General features: G+C 43.2%; 3 protein-coding genes across 6 annotated transcripts; 1 reads left to right on the top strand and 2 right to left on the bottom strand.

The window, feature by feature from the left end:
* Positions 1–3,232: 3,232 nt before the first annotated feature.
* Positions 3,233–10,406, bottom strand: LOC106865483 (pentatricopeptide repeat-containing protein At4g38010-like). Of its 3 annotated transcripts, XM_024456334.1 has the most exons (6): positions 7,374–10,406; positions 6,838–7,170; positions 4,117–4,239; positions 3,764–4,040; positions 3,601–3,663; positions 3,233–3,495 (listed from the first exon to the last, which is right to left on the bottom strand). In XM_024456334.1, the coding sequence occupies exon 1, from the start codon at positions 9,955–9,957 to the stop codon at positions 8,176–8,178; it is 1,782 nt and encodes a 593-aa protein (XP_024312102.1). In that variant the 5' UTR covers positions 9,958–10,406; the 3' UTR covers positions 3,233–3,495; positions 3,601–3,663; positions 3,764–4,040; positions 4,117–4,239; positions 6,838–7,170; positions 7,374–8,175. The 3 variants fall into 3 exon arrangements, with proteins under 3 accessions (XP_024312102.1, XP_024312100.1, XP_024312101.1); XM_024456332.1 differs by having other exon boundaries at positions 3,233–3,663; XM_024456333.1 differs by lacking the exon at positions 4,117–4,239 and having other exon boundaries at positions 3,233–3,663.
* Positions 5,283–7,382, top strand: LOC100832001 (protein FLOWERING LOCUS T). Its single transcript, XM_003579971.4, has 4 exons — positions 5,283–5,576; positions 6,351–6,412; positions 6,530–6,570; positions 6,954–7,382. The coding sequence occupies exons 1-4, from the start codon at positions 5,385–5,387 to the stop codon at positions 7,181–7,183; spliced, it is 525 nt and encodes a 174-aa protein (XP_003580019.1). The 5' UTR covers positions 5,283–5,384; the 3' UTR covers positions 7,184–7,382.
* A 101-nt stretch (positions 10,407–10,507) lies between the features above and the next one.
* On the bottom strand, positions 10,508–14,295 carry LOC100843939. 2 transcript variants are annotated; one of them, XM_010241751.2, is made up of 7 exons: positions 14,036–14,295; positions 13,327–13,856; positions 12,156–13,233; positions 11,921–12,063; positions 11,707–11,773; positions 11,351–11,621; positions 10,508–10,907 (listed from the first exon to the last, which is right to left on the bottom strand). In XM_010241751.2, exons 2-6 carry the CDS (start codon positions 13,481–13,483, stop codon positions 11,372–11,374), a joined length of 1,695 nt encoding a protein of 564 aa, XP_010240053.1. In that variant the 5' UTR covers positions 13,484–13,856; positions 14,036–14,295; the 3' UTR covers positions 10,508–10,907; positions 11,351–11,371. The 2 variants fall into 2 exon arrangements, with proteins under 2 accessions (XP_010240053.1, XP_010240052.1); XM_010241750.2 differs by having other exon boundaries at positions 11,707–12,063.
* Positions 14,296–16,411: the final 2,116 nt, after the last annotated feature.

Here is a 16,411-nt window from a genome sequence, read left to right as displayed (position 1 = left end):
GGTGACAGAATCATATTAGCCGAATATATTGCAATCTCTTGTTGCAGGATCCTCCTTTAAAGCTTTGGTGTAAGGTTCTCAAATATGTTATGTTAAAAAAAGTTACAATAATTTGGTTTAATACGCATGATTTGATTCCAAATTCTGCATCCTCTGTCTTAGGCACTGGGGTGGAGTGCAACCACGCTGCATTTGTTTGACCTCTGCGATTGTTTTTTATGCGATCACAGAACCAGACATAGCATGATCTTGGCGGTTTAAAAACCAGTCAGCTAGTATTGTTTTTTCTCAAGATGCTCTCCTAAGATCTAGATTGCACAAATACTACTAAGCATCATTGAGCAGCTGTTGGTTGCAAATTAGACCATCAATGTTCTTCTCAAACACCTCCGGTATGTGAACTTGTAGAGTTTCTGGTGCTACCAAGTCTATATTTATATAGACTGGCAATATAGACTGACAAACATAACACATGTCAAGGGTCTAAAAAAGACAAATTTTGCGGTGAATAAGTAGCATCGTCATTTCTATTTCTCTCTCCCCAGACAAATTTCACAAGAAAAGTTGTCTTCTTCTTTTTCACTGTAGTATACAAATTAAATTTGGATTTGAAATTTTCTGGCACGATAGCATATTGCCGCGAACGGGCTTCTAGCGTAATGGCTAGAGGCTCTAGTAGAACCCCTTTGGTCCTGGGTTCGACTCCCATTGGGAGCGAATTTCAGGCCGGATGGTTAAAAAAATCCTCTCGTCTGTCCCATACCAAAGCACAGGTCAAGGCCGGCCGGCTTTGATCTCACGTGGCGCCGCGGTGCCGCTGTGTATGGTTGGGGCATGAGGTTCGGGGATTTTCTAGACTTGTGTGAAAAGGTATTTTTCTTTCAAACGATACCGGGGGGTTTCTCCCCCCCCCCCCCCCCCCCCCCCCGCATATTGCCTACTTTTTTTTTAGCATGTCGCCTACTTATTGTCTGCACATGGAAGGTCTACAAGGAAGGTAATGGGATTGATGTCGTGATGAGGGTATATCATATGGATAAGCTTTATCCACTAATATGGCAAAAAAGGTTCCTGCTTAGGCGAGATCATATAGGATAGATGGATACTCTGACAATCTTACCATCAAAATCCATGCAATTTTAGAGTTACGATACTCAATTGCAGAGTACTGAACTGATATTACTCAACAAGCAACTCCGCCTCAACCCAAATCTGTGAAGAGCTGAGCTTGGTGGAGTGGAGGCGGCGGGAATCGGGCATGATCACTAGGACATATGAGAAACATAAGGGATAGATGCTGGTGCCACAGAGGTGATCTATATCCTCCCACTGGCTCCAGGAAATGACGATACAAGTAACCATCGGATTTGAATTTAATTCAGAATGGACACCTAGTCCGAGTGAAAAGAGAGAAAAGAAAGGAGAGAGTAAAACCCATTCTAAGCGTTTGATTTTGAGTGATTGATCCATTTTGGTCACTCGTCTTCGAATACGTCGAAACAAGGCCACTAATCTTTTTTGAGATAAGTCCATATTACAACCCTGAGCTAACCACGAAGTTTAAATTACTCTCCTGAACTCCACTACCAGTTATACATCACAACCTCCAACTATTAATACCGTTTAAATTAATTATCCCCTGGTGTAGGCAAAATGTGTTTTCTCAAATGTGGCAGATTTGACCGAGATTGCCACATTTTCTCATCTATCCTTAATCCAAATGCGCTGAATTTTAACAGTAGTTTAACGGCAACATTTATGATTTTCTGTAATTTTTTCAAAAAAAAATCGGATTTTTTTTTCCGAATTCAAAAAATTTGAGCCTGAAACAAAATATGTCATTTTCTAGTTACTGTTTACCCCACAAAGCTGAAATTTTAACAGTAGTCTGAGAACATGATTTCTGATTTTCTCCTTTTTCAGAATTTTTTGGAGTGAGAAATGTTAGCTGACTCGATCAAAATCTGCAATATATGCGAAAAATGTCTTTTGACTAGGTGTGGGGATAATTTAAATAGTATAAACAATCCAAGGTTGTGTTATAACTGGTACTGAAGTTCGGTAGTAATTTAAACTCTGTGGTTGCTCTAAGATTGTAAGATGAACTCATCTCATCTTTTTGTAGGTGGTTCACTTTGGTCACTCGTCCAGGTTACTAGACGTATTTTCCTGAGTTGGAGTTTTTTCCCCTCTTCTTACAGTTTGACCGTGACACCGCCTGTTGGCACAGTTTGAGTGGCATGTTTGCAAAAAACCTCCCAACCAATGGGTCGGTCAAACCATAACTGAACTAGGCAAGTAAGGAAATACGCGAAGGGGCGAGTGACCAAAAAGAAGCACTTCGAAAAAGATTAGCGACCGTATTTTAATGTTTTCGAAGGTGAGTGAGCAAAATAAACAATTTTAAAAAAATAGTGACCATATTTTAATACTTCTTCCGTTCGGAAATAAGTGACTTGGATTTGTATAAGGCTTGGATACAAATCAAAGTGACTTGGATTAGTATAAGGCTTGGATACAAATCAAGTCACTTATTTCCAGACGGAAGGAGTATATATTCAAAAATTAGTGATCGAAGTGAACCAACTTCCGAAGACCAGGGACCTACCGTGGATTTACTGAAAAGAAAACAAGATAGCTAACTTGGTTGCCCGTTACCTTTCTGCAAATATAGATAGCTCTATCCTGTTTTCAAGCTACTTTTATACTTTCCAATCCATATTTGGCTGGTGATAGCGTATGCCACACCTCAGCGGCTCGACGAGCTTGAGGACAGTTCCAGTCCACGTACGTTTCGTACCACTACGTACTCTCTAGTCTCTAGTCCAATGATCTTTAGTACTCCTCCCTAGTGCTGTTCTCCAATCCAATGGGCCAATGGCAGGAGAACAATCTCCTTTTGCCGTTTCCGGCAGCTTTTGCTGCAGGGCCGGCTGGCGTTGGCGACCCCAGGAATTCCGGCGAGTCCCATCATAAGCCACGGGGCGAATGGGATGCACCACGTGAAGGGGGGGACGGCGCAATTTGTTCCTTCCATCTTCTCCGGTCAAGATTATCATGCCAGCGACAGTTAGGTTCCGTGGGTTCTTCGGCCCCTCCCCTCTCCAACTGTACCTGACGTTTTGCTCCGTCCACGTAACGGAGCTCTTTGCCTTTCCTGCTCCGGGCCTTTTCCCGAAACTGCAATACATATCTGATAAACGGGTTGACAACACCACCACTTATTAGATTATTGCCTGAAACACGGTATATTTCCAAGCGAACATTTCCCCGCTGGATCCGGAAGAAAATTAATTCCCGTGTTTAGTAGTACTACTCGTTAAAAAAAATTGTCTTTCAGGTGTCAATGTTTCATTGATCAACTCGTTAAAAATTTACTTTCAGGTGTCACTCCAATTTCTGGAATCCCTCTTCGTCATCTGCCTCGATTATTGTTTGCGAGAACCGAGAAACCTGAGGATTCTTCAATTCAACCCAAGAGAGAGGGCCCTGCCGCTGTGTTAGTGGGACATGGAATCAGAAGACATAAAACCCATGATCACTTGGAATAAGATGGGATTCCATGGAAGCCCTATTAGCGAAGAGAAAAATGTAGTAGACCTTATCTATCTATGCTTTCCGCCTTCTCTTTATCTAAAGTCCATCAACTCCGCGGACATATTCCTGTTATGATAGAAAGATTAGGACACTGCATTACACGGATCACACTCTATCAGAAAGCTGGAAGGACAGTTTGGAGAGACATGTGAAAGAGAAAATGCACCTTTGTGAGTGTTCATAAGAAGCTGCACTACCAAGACCTTACCCTCACTCCTCAGAGATCATATTCCCTCGGACGTGCCTGGAAGCACGTCTCTGTATTAAGAATAAGGCACTTATGTAGCGCAACGACTCAGAGACCATATTCCACCCGGCAAGCTGGGGGAGAAGTACATCGTGTGATGAGCTTCTTTGAAATTTACTAGCATCACATGCATGCTACACATCACAATCAATGTCCTTTGACTGAATCTTTGAGTTTGTATCCTGACGGAAGTCACCTGTGTGACACAAGAATTTCAGTTTAATGGTATGAACATTAGTTAGGAAACATTTCTCCTATGTTGTTTAGCTTACCTCAAATTTATTGGAACACAGAACATGGTACGAGGGATGGCATTATAAAACTACCGGATAAGGGACTGGTAAACTTTCAGCACCAAAAAGAAAATGAGTTTATAGGTCTATTCCCTGGTCCATCTGTTAGAAAGATGAGCAAACATCATTTAGATTTGAGATTTTGTGATGACTTTAAGTTTAGAACAGATACTGTTACTGCTTAGATCACAGTATGCTCATTCTTTGATTAAAAATACATGAGTATCCCTGACCTAGATCTTGCCTGATCGATTAGAGAGAAACACAGAAACAGGACAATTTTCAAGTGATAAATTTCGATGGGAAGATTTACCATAACAATGAAGAATCAGAACATAAGAACAAGAAAAATGTCAACCTGCCACCTAGCCATTATCTAAACTACCACTCGCTAGTTTATAATTTTCGAAGGACGAACTAGATTTGATTCCATGTTCTAGATGTTCGAATGCATTGAAATAAACCACACACCTGTACCACTAATTTGCTTCAAAAGCATCTACTCGATAAAAGCAGTTCAAGATAGCCAGAAAATTATTATATTGGGAGAACACAGTGAACAGGTGTCCAAAAAAACGTATCCACTTTTTATCGTTGCGTATAATAAAATTCCCAACCAATCATGCTCAAGAAACCTCTTTCGCCATTCATATTATGTAGACGATCCTGGCTGTAATGCCATCGAAATATTGTTTATTTCTAGTATGTACACCCAAGGAATTATATTCTTGGCGAGTACTGGGTTTGTTGATGCTTACTTATCCCATTTGCCTAGAACTGTTACAGAGAAAGAGGGAGGAAAGTTCTTGTTGAGAATGAAGAACATAAAGTTCAATCTTTGCTGAAAGACAAGTCAAAAGGGAAACAACTTTTTCACTAGGAACGTATCATGTCTATGATTCCAGATATAGGGAATAAGTGAGCATGGCCATCAGATTTTATTCCATCGATGTGGAATTGCGTTGGACACTCCTTCCATTTATGTAGGCTTAGAGAGTGGACAGGCCTAAATATTTCCAGTGATGGCAACCAATATCATACTCTATAGCTTAAAGTTAGATTCCAAGGCGTCTGGAGCTAATAATTCCTGATATCATGAGTGCCTTCAGCACTTTGATTGTTAGTATATATAGGGCATGCACCTGCACTCATCAGTTCACCCAAGTTCACATCTCAAACTAAGTTAGCTTGTCCAGAGCACAACCTATTCTTACTCAACTCCTGAAGATTATTAATCTTTACTAACCATGTCAAGGGAGGCACTTGCCATAGGACATGTTATTGGGGATATTGTGGACCCATTTGTCAAAGCAGCGTCACTTAAAGTTATATACAACAATAAGGAACTAACCAATGGATCTGAGCTCAAGCCATCACAAGTAGCCAATCAACCAAGGATCGAAATTGCTGGGCGCGACATGAGGAGCCTTTACACTCTGGTAAGTCTATAACTACCTCATTGCTTTTTTAGTGCATGCACTTCAGTTGTTAACGGTATGTATACAACATTAAAAGCAAAGAATATCAACTTTCTGTAATTTGTACAACCTCATCTGTGTGGATTGAAAAAGACTTTCCTACTTCCCTTTCTTTATTTCATGTGAATCATATACAGATAACACTTTAATTATCTTTTATTGGACCGGCACATATGTCTGCATCTTTGCATTCCGTGCTGACTGGGAATAAAAATTATGCACGTCACCCATGAAGTACAGGAATATGAATCATCATGATTAGATGCAGCAATAAATATTTAAAATATGTATCTATACATTTCGCCTTTTTTTTTGAAAAATCTATACATCTTGCTAGTGTGACAAAGGCCCCTAGTACAGAATTAGAGATGGCATTGCAGTAATTCATATTTCTCTGAAAAGCATCAAGTTAATGGAGAACTCCGTAATCTGTAATCTGTCTAGCTCAGCTAGGCTAGGGTCCCACCCACCTAGCCCATAGCCATACCATACCGCTTAGGTTCACCTAATTGGCAATTATGGACAACACGTCCACTGGTCTGCCTCAAGGCTAGCACCTAACTCCTTCATGGACACTGCTTCTTAATAGAAGGAAAGTAAATGTGATGTATTGTGTGTATTTCAGGGAGTGTATATCTGTCTATCTGCAGAAATATAATATTTTTCTTCGGTGTTAACTATCTTCTTAAGCTAAGGACATTATTTTCCTAAAATAACATTCTCATTTGCTGTTAGGTGATGGTGGATCCTGACTCGCCAAGTCCAAGCAACCCAACAAAAAGAGAATACCTCCATTGGTAAGACCTGGAGCATATCGTAATTAGTAGGAGTTACCCAACTATATTACTTTTCTGTTTGTATGATGTAATAACTTCAAATTGGAAGTGACTCATATAATTATATACATGTCACAGGTTGGTGACAGACATTCCAGAATCAACAAATGCCAGTTATGGTGGGTTCTTTTCTTCCTTTTCTTTTTTCCTTTCCTAATCTGAATTTTTTGATGAGTTGAACAGTTATCTAAGATTTTAAAATGAATGTAGTGCTGGTACAGAATTCCAGATGGAATTACATGTATCTTGTTTCGATCAAGGAAAAACAAAACGTATACCATTGATGATTACTTAGGGAATTAGGTAGACAAGCTCAAAATGATAACTATAATGATTCCTTAAAAGAGTGCAGAATTAGAAGGAAAAAAGGCATGCAAATAGCATACCTGGGTAGTAAGCAGCATGTTTTCCTGTCTTCCACATTGGTTCGTGGCAAAAATTTCTTCATATGTACATACTCGCCTGAACTAACTCTAACATGTTAGCACACATTTTGTTACAGTAAATGAAGTTGTCAGTTACGAAAGCCCAAGACCAACTGCAGGAATACATCGCTGTGTCTTTATACTCTTCCGCCAATCTGTCCGGCAAACTATATATGCACCTGGATGGAGACAAAATTTCAATACAAGAGACTTTTCAGCATTTTATAGTCTTGGACCTGCTGTGGCGGCAGTGTTCTTCAATTGCCAAAGGGAGAATGGATGTGGAGGCAGACGCTACATTAGATAAATATGGAAGCATTAGTATCCCTCCTCTACAGGCTGGAAGTTAATTAAATTGAGAGGATAAGCAAGGTCCACGCGGCAAAGCAATAGTAAATATTGGACCTTCTTAATGTATCTTAATTTCGAAATTACTCTGGCATGTATGCAAGCACTAAACAGGGTGCTTTCAGAATGAATATAACTTACAGTCTCACCTTGAACAACATTTTTTATCTTCTTCAGTGAGGAAAATATAATCATGACATATCCAACAACTGTATCCGCCATGTTCAAAAGCACATGACATTCATGAACTAACATGTAACATTGATCAACTAATATGTCAAGTGCAGGATATCATAACTGAACGCAACTAATGATATCTCAGATTCCTTCAGAGCATTTTAGGTCTCCTAGGCTTCAAGATAACTTCAGGGACTAATCCTCAGCAGCCTGTTTACAAGGTTCATATTTAGCTGCCCATAGCTCTTGGTGCAGTTATGTGCATATTACAAACTATATCCGTCTCAATTCTCTACTCAATCTGACATAAAAGATTTGGTAACTTTTCGCGTCGCCTGGTATAAAATGATTACTTGACAACTCAGTCTGGGTTTATGCCAGTGGCTTGTAAGTTGTAACGTTCAGAGTCCAAGTCTATTCGGCTCATTCCTAAATCCACCAGATATGATGCTGTTCACCCTTAATCATAGCCCAAGCACTGAAGAGAGGCTGAAGATATTCAGCGTTAATGATGTCTCGCCATTTCTGTGTACACCACTTGGCTGTTGGTTCATATTTAAGAATGCCAGAAAACGATGCATATGTATACGAGGTCAGGAGCAGCAAACAGTAACAACATAAATTTGCAGTAGCCAAGCCAAGGTCAGACTTGATCATCAGTCACCCAGAGAAGTAGCCGGATGATGCTAGCAGTACACAATAACCACTTAAATCTCATGTCCCCTGGTACCAACAAACTTAAGAAGATGTTATTTAAATGCATAAGATCAAAATCTACAATCCATCCAAATATATTTGCTCCATTAGTATGGAGAGCATTGCACATATCTCATCCACATTTTTGTGGTTCTTCTGTCCAACTACGAATTCACTGGTCTTACCATTCACCTCAATCACACTGGATCCTGGTTCCTTCTGCAAGCCTTTCTCACTCATCAGCCCTCTCACCCTCTTCACATCAGCCCACCTATGATTCACAGCATATATATTTGAGAGGAGAGCATAAACCCCACTCTCAGAGGACTCCAATTCATGGACATGCCTAAGAATCTGCTGTGAAAAATCCACTTGCCTATGAGCTTGGCATGCACTCAGCAGGGCTCCCCATGTAAACACAGCAGGCCTCATCGGCATGGCCTTAGTTACACTATATGCTTCGTGGATGAGCCCAGCTCTGCCAAGTAGATCGACCACAGAACCATAGTGCTCTTCCCATGGCGAGAGCTTGTATGAATTTTTCATCGACTCAAACAACTGGAGGCCTTCTTGCACTAAACCACTGTGGCAGCATGCACCAAGGACGATTATAAAGCTGACTTCATTTGGGGCCAAGCCTGAAGCTACCATTCTGTCAAAGTGCTCAAGAGCTTCCCTGCCATGACCATGCAATGCAAACCCATTGATCAAAGCATTCCAAGAGGATAAATTCTTGAGGGGCATCTTACGGAAGATGGAAAGAGAAGTTTCCAAGCACCCGCACTTTGCGTACATATCAACCAACGAAGTCCCCACATGCACATCCCACTCGATGCCTTTACGTTCTATATATTCGTGCACCCACCTCCCAGACTCCAGCGCGCCCAAGCTCGTGCAAGCTGATAGGACAGTGGAAAGAACAACCTTGTCTGGCTTGACCCGTGATTTCTGCATCTCATTGAACACCTCCAATGCCTTACTCGGAAGCTTGCATTGCACCAAACCACTTATCATGATCGTCCAAGAAATAACGTCCCTCACCAAAAGCCTGTCAAACACCCGTCTTGCAAGATCCAGCTTCTCGCACTTGACATACATATCCAAAACTGCATTCCCAACAATGAGTTTCAGGTCGCTCTCCCGCCTGAGATACCACCCATGCACGGCCTTCCCAGCCCGCGCCGCCCCCAGTCTCCCACACGCGACCAGCACGCATGCCAGTGTTCCCTCGTTCGGCACAACGTCCATCTGACCAACCAGCACGAGCGCCTCGGCGAACCTCCCTCCTCTGACGAACGCAGACACTAGCGCCGTCCAAGACACGACGTCCCGCGAAGCCATTTCGTCGAACACCCTCCTCGCGTCGCCACACTCGCCGCACACGCCGTAGAGCGTGACCAGCGCGTTCCGGACGGGCAGGCGGCCCAGGAACCCGCCCTTCTCCGCGACCGCATGCACCTGGCGGCCCTCGCGGAGGCCGCCATCATCGCCACCAGCACCGAGCCGCGCGCACGCCTTGAGCGTGGCGGGGAGCGTGTATCCGTCGGGCCGCCGGGGCTCGCCGCGGCCCGCGGCGAGGAGGGCCGCGAAGGTGCGGAAGGCGGAGGAGGGCTCGCCGGAGAGGGTGAGGTGGGAGATGAGAGCGTTGAACGGGTGCGCGGAGGCACGCAGGCGGAGCAGCGCGTGGACGGCGTCCGCGGGCGCGCGTGCGGAGGCGAGGTGCCTGGCGAAATGCGCGAGGACGGCGGCGTCCACGGCGATGCCGGAGGTGAGCAGCAGAGCTTGGGCTGCGAGGACGAGGCGCGCGGGGAGAGGAGCCGGGGACGCTAGGAGGGCCTTGACCTTGAGGGTGGCCTGCATCGGACTGGAGCAGGAGCAGGAGGGAGATTTCGGGGTTTGAGTTTTGTGATCGAGACCTCCAACCAAATGACATCACACTGCAACATCAAAAACCTACTGCAACAAGCATGGCGATGCGAAACCGATTAACTTCAAATGTACTCCAGAAAACATCCATTGCATATTCGGTTATGCATCAGCCGTGTTTAGTAACCTTAGCGTGTCGAGGCTTTATCCTCTGTTCCAGGCTTCATCACCTGGTCGCGCCTTGGGATTCGGTATTCCTGTCAGGTCGAACGAGCTGTGCTTTGAATTTGGATTCGACAACATTTTAGTTTCACAGGTGCATGTTCCATACATATATATTTCTAGAAATTCTCAAGACATTTTAGGAAGGCAACCGGACACCAGTTCTTCCCCCAAGAGCTCCCATCTAAAGCTTCCATCCACAAATTGGGAATTCTGGCATTCTACAATTCTCTAGCAGACGTTAACAGTCCACCTCGCGCCAAGCAGCTGTACAAGCCTTCATTCCAAAAATTTCAGGAACAGACAACTTGCTCGCCTCACAGATCAGAACCAAGCTGAGTTTTTAACCACTTCTGTCAAAGTGTTAAGACAAAAGAGACATGTCAATTACAAATCGAGCATGCCATCAACATCCAGCAGCCAGAGAGAAACTGCAACCTAAACCTGTCATAACTTGAACCGAGCAAGATCCCCTAAGCTGTTCTATGTCCAAACCATGTGTGCCGCGCCAACAACACACACAGGATACAGCAAGCTGAAACTGAAAAGCTCCTAAAACAACTCAAGAAATGGAGTTTTTGTTAAGTTAAACCCTGTCGTGAGATCCCCTTCCGCTACTCAGGATTCTGGAACACCACTTCGAGCTGTGGAATCGTGGAAATCACCATGCTCTCGTAAGGGCTCTCTTGATTGACCCCTATCAACCCACGGCTCTTCAGGATCTGCAGAAGAGGAAGTTTGTTAAACGAAAATATCATCTTTTTGCGGGCCATGTATCCCCTTTGTTAGAATAAAAGTACTTTACCGTGTATCTGTAAGAACATAGTATTAAGATATTTAGAATCTCACAATAGCCTTGTCACAAAAAGTTAGATCCTCATAATCCAGTAATAATACTGGAAATTTGCAATACAAATAACTTTTAGTAAGAACGGAACAAATGCAATCTTTGCCAAAATCTCAAAGCTCGTCGCACCAAATCATTCCACTAAAAGAGCACATTAATTTGATAGCAGAATAGGGTAATAAGATCTTTTTAAAGAGTGAAGTATGATGGATATGCATACGATGACCAAGATCGGCAATTTTCCTGCGAAAGAATACCTCAGCGACAATTTTTACCAGGAGTAGAGCAATGCATGCCCTTTATTGAGTTCAAGCTTACCAAAGTTTGAATCCATCATTCCTATGCCTCTGTCCGTGCAGCTTCATTCTCCAAAGCTCCAATATCATCAAGCAGTGCCTCTAGCTCTGGTTCATCTAGTGAGAGCACAGCTTCTTCAAGAAAATGTGCACCACCACCAAATATCTCGTGGGTGTCTCCTCCAATGTCCCAAAATCTTGTTGGTCCACTCGAATACTCTGTAGATTTCCTTGAAATAAGACGGAGGTTTTGATGTACAAAGAGAAGATCCTCGGCATGTCCAGGGTTCAGCCTACAATAAAAAATTGAACTCAGTTTCTAACTTCCAAGTTGGTGATAAAAGTAAGAAAATAAGGACTTAAAGTAGAATAGAGGACCTGTTTCCTGTTGTACTATGCATCAGACCATACGTGCTCCAATTTCTTTCAGCACATGAAGAAGATGCTGGCTGACCAAGTAATTTTAGTGCCAATTTTTGTAGCTCTGGGGCAAAGCTACCATGAATTGCCCACCATGACTTGGGCTCTAGGTAGGTTCTATCCTCAAGTGAATCGAAGGAATTAAATCCAGCAGTAAACGAACTGAAATTACCAAATTGTTGTTTGATCTTGTGCAGTTCAGGACCATCACCAAACATCCTCCTAAAACATGTGTTTCTCGCTATTGATATCTCTTCATCAACATGTGGAGCTTCACGGCCATCAACCTCAGCAAGCCAAGCTTGAGTGTAACACCTAAAGATGACATCAAGAAAAGGCGGCAATTAGCAACAATATTAGGGACACTGGTAAATTCAGTTTTTCAGGGCAGTAAGCTATCAATTTACTTGGGATTCAATGAATGTGCCAAACAATGCAATGGGGTATTATTATTTAACCATCGACTTTGTAGGATCTCATGAACAATATTGTAAAAGGGTGATTGTTCATCCTCCTTTTTTCCTTCATGGCGATAAATTATAACCTTCACCTTCTCAATCATGCTATCCCACATCTCATATATCAAATGAAGGCATGATTTATCCGTGTCAGCTACACGTATCATAGAATAGATGGGCTCGGTGAAATCAAGGATATACTTCACTTTATCCCACCAGAAACCATTGATAACCTTCTCTCTTACAAACCGTGCTTTACCTTCATTCTCAGCTCTATAATCGGACCACTTGGAGCTCACAATCAACAAAGTAAGAGCTTGTTGGACCTCACGGAACCTTTTCAACATCACAATCTGAGAAGCAAATCTTGTTTCAGCAATAGCAAGAAGTTTCAACTTGCTAAAATCGTTGAACATAGACAACCTCATGGAGTGATTCAATATGAAGTCCTGAATCTGCTGCGCATCTGATACTACCTCACTGATCCAGTTGCAGTGTTCATACTCAGGGTCTTCTTCGCTCCTGATTGCACCTATGTTCTTCAACGCAAGGTCCAAAGAATGGACGACACATGGGGTCCAGAAAATACGAGGGTACTTCTGCTCCACCAGCAGCCCCGCAGCTCTGCAGTTGGCTGCATTATCAGTGACCACTTGGACAACATTTGCAGCTCCAACAAAATCAATGGTTTCTAACATCTTCTCAAAGATGTATTCCTTGCTATTTAGTTCTCCCTCGATGTTGACTGCTCTTAAAAACATAGGTCCATCTTCTGTTACAGCCATAAAATTCAAGAGAGGCCGTCTTTGAGGATCGGACCACCCATCTGACACGATACTCACACCTTTGAGGCTCCATATTGTCTTGATCGGACGCAGCATTCGTTCAACACATGTCTTCTCTTGCACAAGAAGACCGGTTCTGATCTTGCTATAGCTTGGAGGGACATAGCCACTAAACTTGTTGTTGGCAGCAAATATGAAAGCCTGCCTAAACCAAGGGTTTCTTGCAAGACTGAAAGGCAGCCCTACAACAAATACAATGGAAACTTGGAAACTTATTAAAGCATTCCTAACAAGAATGGTAAATGAAACATGTTGAAGGATGATAAATTTCTCACCTGCACTATAGAACATCCTTGCAATCAAAGCATCCAGCTTGCTGCGAGTTTTGGCATCGAAGAGTGCTTCAATAGTTGATGATGCCATTCTCTTCCTCCCAATGATGTTGCCATCAGTTAGCAGCGGAACGTTGCAAGGCATGTTGCTAGCAGTCATTGCATCGGCCCTTTATTGTTCACCTTTGAGCTGAACTAAAACATCAACGGTCACCTTCGGACACGTCCTCACACCATTGTTTGACCACTTCAACAGATGTGCTTTCACTCTCGAGTAGCTCCCACTCATCTCACGGTCACAAAGCCTACAGATGAACTTCGCATTCCCTCCTTTCCCTCCTCTAGTCTTCTCGATTTTCTCTACATACCTCCATAGCGGCGACTTCTGGTCGTCATTGGGAGGAATCACACGAGCAGCATTCAACATCTGGACTGCATTTGATACTCCGGCACCACTGCTCGCATTCGAGTTGGAGCTTCCAGCTCCAGAACCACCCGTACTACCGGTGCTTCCATTGGTAATCATTGTTGACCTGCAGTAGAAGTAGAGGAAGTAAGCTGGAGTACTTAACTTACTAAGCCGTAGACTGCCGTACTATTTCTGCCAGTCCCAAATTCGGGCAACGAACAGAGCAAGTGGAGATGGGAGAATGGAAGGAACATGGAGAACCGGAGAAATGGAGATGGGAAGCCGGAGGGAGGGGAAACTGACCTGCTCGGCGCCTCGGCGGACGGCGGAGATAGCTACTCGGCGGAGGACGGCGAACGGAGGAGCGGTGGGCCGGCGGCTGGATCTTCTCTCGGCGGCCGCGGCGCAGCAGCAGCTGTGTAGGCGGCGCACGGGAGCAAGACTGGATTAGGGGCTAGGGCATTTAACCTTTGGTGGGTGGATCGATACGTCCGGGACACGTACTATTTTGGAGTATCCGGAGGTATCCCGTTCGTTGCCGTGTCCGCGGTTTACCCCTCAACCGATGTAGAACGCTGGAGCCTGGAGGTGGAGGGGAGCAGAGCACGCCAACACGGGCGTGGCTGCAGACGGCTCGCCATGCGGAGAGGAACCGAAACCCACTATACGGGTCCTGAAAAAGATCAAGACATGCCGCAAAATTTGGATTCGAGAACATTTTAGTTTCACAGGTGCATGTTCCATACATATATATTTCTAGAAATTCTCAAGACATTTTAGGAAGGCAACCGGACACCAGTTCTTCCCCCAAGAGCTCCCATCTAAAGCTTCCATCCACAAATTGGGAATTCTGGCATTCTACAATTCTCTAGCAGACGTTAACAGTCCACCTCGCGCCAAGCAGCTGTACAAGCCTTCATTCCAAAAATTTCAGGAACAGACAACTTGCTCGCCTCACAGATCAGAACCAAGCTGAGTTTTTAACCACTTCTGTCAAAGTGTTAAGACAAAAGAGACATGTCAATTACAAATCGAGCATGCCATCAACATCCAGCAGCCAGAGAGAAACTGCAACCTAAACCTGTCATAACTTGAACCGAGCAAGATCCCCTAAGCTGTTCTATGTCCAAACCATGTGTGCCGCGCCAACAACACACACAGGATACAGCAAGCTGAAACTGAAAAGCTCCTAAAACAACTCAAGAAATGGAGTTTTTGTTAAGTTAAACCCTGTCGTGAGATCCCCTTCCGCTACTCAGGATTCTGGAACACCACTTCGAGCTGTGGAATCGTGGAAATCACCATGCTCTCGTAAGGGCTCTCTTGATTGACCCCTATCAACCCACGGCTCTTCAGGATCTGCAGAAGAGGAAGTTTGTTAAACGAAAATATCATCTTTTTGCGGGCCATGTATCCCCTTTGTTAGAATAAAAGTACTTTACCGTGTATCTGTAAGAACATAGTATTAAGATATTTAGAATCTCACAATAGCCTTGTCACAAAAAGTTAGATCCTCATAATCCAGTAATAATACTGGAAATTTGCAATACAAATAACTTTTAGTAAGAACGGAACAAATGCAATCTTTGCCAAAATCTCAAACACTGTTGTGCCGCTTGTGCTGAGCCACTGTTGAGGAGTTTCAGGGATCATGGGGTTGGGCCATTGGCGTGCAGCGGCTGGAGATCTGAGAGGCACCTCAAACACTGTTGCTGACAGACGTTTCTAAAAACTAGTGTTCGGCTACAATTTTTTAAATGTCACGCTAGAACTTTCTAGACAGGGATCAGTTGGGTACCGCGGGAAACTCTGAACTTTCCCTGCCCCTTCCTTTCTCATTCCCCTTTCATCCCCTCACCAAAATGTGTATGAAATGGTCCATTTTGTGGATGATAAGTGCACTTCAAAACTATGTTGGTTAACTTGTAAGCACGATCAGGTTCATACTCTTTTAGATATGTGTGTGATGTGTAAGCTTGACAGCACCTGAAGTTCTATGGTCAGATGTTAAAATTACTCCTTTTAATTATCATGTTTTGTTATAGTTATACGGTCAGATTTTGTGTATGTTTTGTTAAAAATTCTAGGAGATTGCAAGGTTCTTATTAAATGGTTCATTTGCTGGAATTATCTCTTGTTAATCATGTCCATTTGTTGAATGTTCAATTTTCTTTTAAAAATCATGTGCCAGATTCTTGTTAAAGGGCCAATGTTCAATTATCTCCGTGTAATCATTTCCATTTCTTAAAAAAAATTATGTTAAAAGTACTCTATTCTGTGAATGTTTAATTCATAAATTTGCCAAATTTAAAACTAAAAACACACTTTTTTTTCGAAGCGGAGTCCGAAGGACTCGATCAATTCATTAAGAAGAAATAGAAAGGTCCAGCATGGCACCTCCAATTCGCCATGCAGGCAAAACCAGCTAAAACTGGTCCGAAAGGTGATTTGCAAAGTTTAATGAGATGATTAAACATCCGTTTTGTAGTTCAAGGGTTGTTATGTAGTTAATTCGGCACTGGATAACAGGTAAATCCAAATGAAACTGACCCCGCATCACTTAAAAGTAGTACTCGAGGCTCGAGCTGTGTTTTGGAACCTTTTTATGGTTACTTTCAAAATCACTCGAAACATTGGAAAAGGGCAACCAGACACCATTTCTTCCCGGCGACGAGCTCT

The sequence above is a fragment of the Brachypodium distachyon genome, chromosome 5 (assembly GCF_000005505.3).
Source record: "Brachypodium distachyon strain Bd21 chromosome 5, Brachypodium_distachyon_v3.0, whole genome shotgun sequence".
NCBI classification, from domain to species: Eukaryota; Viridiplantae; Streptophyta; class Magnoliopsida; order Poales; family Poaceae; genus Brachypodium; species Brachypodium distachyon.
The sequence above is the reverse complement of the archived record's forward strand: the minus strand, read 5'-3'. Positions and strand labels throughout refer to the sequence as shown.

Coding starts and splice junctions, on each gene's coding strand:
- LOC100832001 (XM_003579971.4), top strand. CDS start 5,385: ATGTCAAGGGAGGCACTTGCCATAGGACATGTTATTGGGGATATTGTG. Junction 5,577..6,350: donor TGAGGAGCCTTTACACTCTG/GTAAGTCTATAA, acceptor ATTTGCTGTTAG/GTGATGGTGGATCCTGACTC. Junction 6,413..6,529: donor AAAAGAGAATACCTCCATTG/GTAAGACCTGGA, acceptor TACATGTCACAG/GTTGGTGACAGACATTCCAG.
- LOC100843939 (XM_010241750.2), bottom strand. CDS start 13,483: ATGACTGCTAGCAACATGCCTTGCAACGTTCCGCTGCTAACTGATGGC. Junction 12,064..12,155: donor GCACATTCATTGAATCCCAA/GTAAATTGATAG, acceptor TGTCATCTTTAG/GTGTTACACTCAAGCTTGGC. Junction 11,622..11,706: donor CATAGTACAACAGGAAACAG/GTCCTCTATTCT, acceptor TTTTTATTGTAG/GCTGAACCCTGGACATGCCG.
- LOC106865483 (XM_024456332.1), bottom strand. CDS start 9,957: ATGCAGGCCACCCTCAAGGTCAAGGCCCTCCTAGCGTCCCCGGCTCCT.